At 42.4% G+C, this 6,281-nt stretch overlaps 1 protein-coding gene across 2 annotated transcripts in view; it reads right to left on the bottom strand.

The window, feature by feature from the left end:
- Window positions 1-1,438: 1,438 nt before the first annotated feature.
- c31h19orf25 (chromosome 31 C19orf25 homolog) overlaps window positions 1,439-6,281 on the bottom strand; it is a 17,851-nt gene continuing 13,008 nt past the window's right edge. For both annotated transcript variants that reach the window (XM_043721333.1, XM_043721334.1), the window contains exon 3: window positions 1,439-2,262. In XM_043721333.1, the coding sequence (XP_043577268.1) occupies window positions 2,042-2,262 (221 nt within the window). In that variant the 3' untranslated portion in view covers window positions 1,439-2,041. The remainder of the gene's footprint in view (window positions 2,263-6,281) is intronic.

The raw sequence follows: 6,281 nt of genomic DNA, 5'->3' as shown, positions 1-6,281 counted from the left end.
ACTGTGCAGTGGACACTCTTACTGATTACGGTCATGGACAGATCCATCTGCACTTGGACGATCAAGTTACTCTCATACTAGAAAGTAACAAAGTCCAGCTGACTCCCCCAACCACCTTCTGCAGACTCAGTTATCAGCTATGTTGTTTAGGACCTGACCAGTAGTACTGTTAATTAACTCCCTGTACATAGAAGTCTCCCATCCAGACCTTCTGCCGCTATGCTACAAGTACTTCCTTGCCCAAGTTTGGCCTGATGTCACAAGATAGCATGGGGACCGAAGTCAATGTTGAAGATTTACAGAGCAACCCCCTCCTGTATACCAATGTACCACCTCCGTTGGGTATGTACTGCCAGTGCAATAGAACAAACCTAGGAATAATGATAGCCTTGTCTGGGTCATTCCTCGCATGCTATGATTCCAAAAGAATATTAGGTGGTTGCTTGAGTTGCCGGGGCTTCAGTTCACTCAATTTTGACACTAGCCCTCAAATGTTAGTAAGGAGTATTTGGCAGGGTCAGCAGGAGTGTTCCTTTTTGGTATTTGCAGTGCCAAGGTCTTCCATCCATTTTCATTTATTTTTTTCAAACTCTGCAGCAGTTGATACAACTGAGTGACTTGCTAGAGAGTACAGAGCAGTTAAGAGTCAACATTTCTGCAGGTTTATGGTTACATGTAGGCCAACCCAGTTAATTTATTTCACTAAAGAACAGTAGGGCAACTGACAATTTTTTTTAACACAACATTGGTTATCATTAGGCAAATTTCACCATCTGCCGTGATTGGGTTTGAACCCAATACCCCAGGACATTACCCGAGTCTCTGGACCACTCACCTTGTGAGTGTTTCCACTAGACCATCATCTCTGCCCCCTCTTTTCATGCATTCCATCCCATTCACATGACAGGCAAGGTTCCCTGTTCTGGGAATCCATCCCTAAGTCTGTTCATCTTCCTAACTCCCACTCCTCCTTAATTCCACTTATTTGAAACAACTGATTGCTCATCCTATCAACTTCTTCAACAGTATCCAGCTTCTTCTTCTTATTTATCCATGAACCACTTTAGGACACGATCTAAAGGTGCTTTAGAAATGCAAGTTGTTTCTGTTGCTTATTTATATTCAGCCTTATCACATTAAAGCACTGGACATTAAAGTGTTGAACATGCCTTTCAGAACATCAGAAATACATGTGTGATGATGAGATCACAGTTTACATATGAAGAGATTGCTACAACCTCTGGGCTATACTCATACTAGAAATATTGAAGATAAACCTTAATTGAAAAGGGATATGGAATCTGCTGACAGAAAATTCCATTGATACTTGAGGGAATGTTTAGTGTAGGTGTAAAATTAATACCAGTAATCTTGATCTGATTCTGTCCCTGTTGTTCAGTCTGTCAAAAATTCACTCAATGAAATTGAAAGTAACAAATTTGAAACAATGCAATTTATTCATCACAGATGAAAACCACAGGTAATGATCATTGATGCTTCTAACCTACTCCAATGATGCTTCTTTGCCTTGTTCTAAACAAACTTTCATTTGATTAACATATTTTTATGTTGATTTCTTTCTTGATTTCAAACTATCCAGCAATCTTTTAGTAAAAAAGTTGGAATCGTAATGAAGTCCATTAATGTGTCTAAAAACTGGTGGAATTTGTTCCGTCTTTATATTAAAGTAGACTGGAAGAACCTTGTTTCCCTTCTCAATTGAATGCTGCAAGTTCCACTCAGAGACTCTGCGACACCAGCCACTGCCCAGGGAACTTTGTGACAAGATGATGATGGTGACTTTACTTTGCTGGATAACATTGGTTACTTCTTTTATTACCAGATGTCCAGCCACTTGGTCTTGGTGTTCCACAAATCCCTTATAACCACTTTGAGTCAGTATCTCTGAAATATGCAAAGCCACCTCTTCATCTGTTTCACAAAACCAGAGGGAAAAATCATACTTAAACTGCAAACAGGGTCCAGTCGAAGTGGCCGATTTCTTAATTTCCATGGGCCAGAATCCAGTCCTAATTAGAATCTATTCTTTATCATTTGCTTGGTTTTGAAAATGCTTATCTTTAATTTCAGAAATACTTAGATCAAGTTGTTCCCCTGCTTTCTTCAACTCTTCAGATCGCAATGCCAATTCTTTAAGTTCAACTTCTAAACGTTTATTCAGTTCAACATAGGCTTTGCTTTGCTGATACTGAGTTTCCACATCTGGCAGTGACACTTCTGCTCTCACCGGAATCAGAAATTCTGAAAATAAATGTTAACAAAAAAAGTTGTTTTATGATTAAAAAAAGCACTTGGCCTAATAAGTTGCATATTGTAACTTTCATAGGGGAAAGTAGCACAATAGATACATCATCAGATTAATAATCCAGAGACTTCAGCTAATGCTCTGGGAACCTCATGGGTTCAAATCCCAGCATGTTAACTGGTGGAATTTAAATGCAATGACTAAATCTGGAACTAAAATCTAGTCTCAGTTACACCATCATTAATGGTGACCAGGGCAATTATCACTTTATATAAAAACAAATCTGGTTCATCAATCGCCTTCTGGAAAGAAAATATTTCATCCCTACCAGGTCTGGCCTTATATGCGGCTCCAGGCTCATTGTAAAATGGTCACTCTTTATTGCCCCCAGAAATAGCACAGCTGGCCACTCAGTTCACAGGCAATTCGGGATGGATAATAAACTGGCCTTGCCTTTGATACTAACATCCCATGAAAGATATTTTAAAAGTCTACTTCACAAATACTTGGTTCAATTACTCAATTATCCTAACCTCCAAATACATATGGTTGGTTGTGATTTTATATCTATTATTCCTTAGTGTTTCTAAATTTCCGCTCCATCAGTAAACTCATGGCTTCAATTGGTTGCAAATCCTATCAGATCAAATGGATCGGTAGGAGTGACAGTTAGAGGTAACGAGGAATTTGCCTGAGCAAGGGGGTGTGATGGAGGGCAGTCATAGGAAGGGAGAAAAGCCGCCGATATAGGAAGGGAAAAGGATGAGATTCTGAATGGAAAGATAGAAAGTTAGGCAGGAATTTAAAAAGGACATTCTTGAGGGTAGCAATATCTGGATTACTCCTAGTGCTACGAGCTAATGAGGGTAGGAATAGGAGGATAGAGCAGATGAATGCGTGACTGAGGAGCTGGTGCATACGAGAAGGGTTCACATTTTTGGATCATTGGAAGACTGTGCGGAGTTTGCACGTTCTTCCCGTGTCTACATGGGTTTCCTCGGGTGCTCCGGTTTCCTCCCACATTCCAAAAGATATGCGGGTCAGGTGAATTGGCCATGCTAAATTGCCCTTTGTGTTAGGTGCATTAGTCAGGAGTAAATATAGGGAAATGAGTCTGGGTGGGTTACTTTTCGGAGGGTTGGTGTGGACTTGTTGGGCTGAAGGGCCTGTTTCTACGCTGTAGGGAATCTAATCTCTTCTGGGGTAGAAGTTACCTGTACAAGAAGGATGGATTGCAGCTGAATTGGAAGGGGACTAATATATTGGCAGGGAGATTTGTTAGAGCTGCACCATAGGATTTAAACTAGTAAGGTGGGGGTGGGGACCCAGGGAGATAGTGAGGAAAGAGATGAATCTGACATTGACACAGTTGGGAAGAAGAGCAAGTCAAACAGTCAAGGCAGACAGGGACAAAGCAGAGAACAAGGTAGGACTGATAAATTAAGCTGCATTTACTTCAATTCAGAAGGCCGAACAGGGAAAGTAGGTGAACTCAGGACATGTTTCGGAACATGGGACTGGCATATCATAGCAATTACAGAAACATGGCTCAGGGATGGGCAGGACTGGCAGCTTAATGTTCCAGGATACAAATGCTACAGGAAAGATAGAAAGGGGGACAACAACAGAGGAGGGGGAGTGGCATTTTTGATGAGGGATAGCATTACAGTTGAACTTAGGGAGGATAGTCCTGGGAATATATCTAGGGGAGTTACTTGGGTGTAAATGAGAAATAAAGGGATGATCACCTTACTGGGATTGTATTATGGACCCCCTAATAAGTCAGCAGGAAATTGAGAAACAAACTTGTAAGGAGATTTCAGTTATGTGTAAGAATAATAGGGTAGTTATGGCAGGGGATTTTAACTTTCCAAACATTGATTAGGATTGCCATAATGTTAAGGGTTTAGATGGAAAGGAATTTGTTATAAGTGTGTACAAGAAAATTTTCTGATTCAGTATGTGGATGTACCTACTAGTGTGAAACTTGACATACTCTTGGGAAATAAGGCAGGGCAGGTGACTGAGGTGTCAGTGAAGGAACATTTTTGGGGCCAGCAGCCATAAATCCATTAGTTTTAAAATAGTGATGGAAAAGGATAGACTGCATCTAAAGGTTGAAGTTCTAAATTGGAGGAAGGCTAATTTTGACAGTACTAGGCAAGAACTTTCAAAACTAACTGAGAGCCAATGTTCGCAGATAGAGGGATGGCTGGAAAATGGGAAGCCTTCAAGAATGAGATAAGGACAGTCCAGAAACAGTATATTCCTGTTAGGATGAAAGGAAAGGCTGGTAGATGCAGGGAATGCTGGATGACTAGAGAAATTGAGATTTTGGTTATGAAAAAGGAGGAAACGTGTCAGGTACAGACAAAATCGTTCGAGGGAACCGTTAGAAGAGTATAAAGGCAGTAGGAGTATACTTAAGAAGGAAATCAGGAGGACAAAAAGAGGACATGAGATAGCTTTGGCAAATAGGGTGAAGGATAATCCAAAGGGTTTTTTTTAAATACATCAAGGACAAAAGGGTAACTAGGGAGACAATAGGGCCCCTCAAAGATCAGCAAGGCAGCCTATGTGTGGAGCCATAGGAGATGGGGGAAATATTAAACAAGTATTTTGCATCAGTGTTTAGTGTGGGAAGGACATGGAAAATATAGAACATGGGGAAATAGATGGTGACATCTTGAAAAATGTCCATATTAAATCCACAGGACCTGATCTGAATAGCAAATCATAGCAGGACTTACACACTTAGTGGTAAGGCGGATGTCTTGAAATGCATAAAAGTGGATAAATCCCCAGGACCTGATCAGGTGTACCCTCAAACTCTGTGGGAAGCTGGGGAAATCATTGATGGTCCTCTTGCTGAGATATTTGTATCATCGATAATCACAGGTGTGGTGCCGGAAGAGTGGAAGTTGGCCAACGTGGTACCACTATTAAAGAAAGGTGGTAAGGACAAGCCAGGGAACTACAGACTGGTGAGCCTGATGTTGGTGATGTGCAAGTTGTTGGAGGGCATCCTGACAGACAGAATTTACATGTATTTGGAAAGGCAAGGACTGATTAGGGATAGTTAGCATGGCTTTGTGCAAGGGAAATCATGTCTTGCTAACTTGATTCAGTTTTTTGAAGAAGTAACAAAGAGCACTGATGAGGGCAGAGTGGTGGACGTGATCTGTATGGACTTCAGTAATGCGTTCAACAAGGCTCCCCATAGGAGGCTGGTTAGCAAAGTTAGATCTTATGGAATACAGGGAGAACTAGCCATTTGGATACAGAACTGGCTCAAAGGTAGAAGACAGAGGGTGGTGGTGGAGGGATGTTTTTCAGACTGGAGGCCTCTAACCAGTGGAGTGCCACAAGGATCGGTGCTGAGTCCACTACTTTTCGTCATTTATACAAATGATTTGAATGTGAGCATAAGAGTTATAGTTAGTAAGTTTGCAGATGACACCAAAATTGCAGGTGTAGTGGGCAGTGAAGAAGGTTACTGGAAAAGTGCAGCAGGTCAGGCAGCATCCAAGGAACAGGAGAATCGACGTTTCGGGCATAAGCCCTTCTTCAGGAATGAGGAAAGTGTGTCCAGCAGGCTAAGATAAAAGGTAGGGAGGAGGGACTTGGGGGAGGGGCGTTGGAAATGCGATAGGTGGAGGGAGGTCAAGGTGAGGGTGATCGGCCAGAGTGGGGTGGTTACCGACTCCCACAGCTACCTAGACTACACCTCTCCCACCCTGCCCCTTGTAAAAACGCCATCCCATATTCCCAATTCCTTCATCTCCGCCGCATCTGCTCCCAGGAGGACCAGTTCCAAAACCGTACAACCCAGATGGCCTCCTTCTTCAAGGACCGCAATTTCCTCCCAGACGTGGTCGACGATGCCCTTCACCGCATCTCTTCCACTTCCTGCTCCTCTGCCCTTGAGCCCCGCCCCTCCAACTGCCACCAGGACAGAACCCCACTGGTCCTCACCTACCACCCCACCAACCTCCATGTACAACGTATCATCCGC

Source organism: Chiloscyllium plagiosum, chromosome 31, assembly GCF_004010195.1.
Source record: "Chiloscyllium plagiosum isolate BGI_BamShark_2017 chromosome 31, ASM401019v2, whole genome shotgun sequence".
Classification (NCBI taxonomy): domain Eukaryota; kingdom Metazoa; phylum Chordata; class Chondrichthyes; order Orectolobiformes; family Hemiscylliidae; genus Chiloscyllium; species Chiloscyllium plagiosum.
Note: the sequence above shows the minus strand (reverse complement) of the source record. Positions and strands in the feature narration are given on the sequence as shown.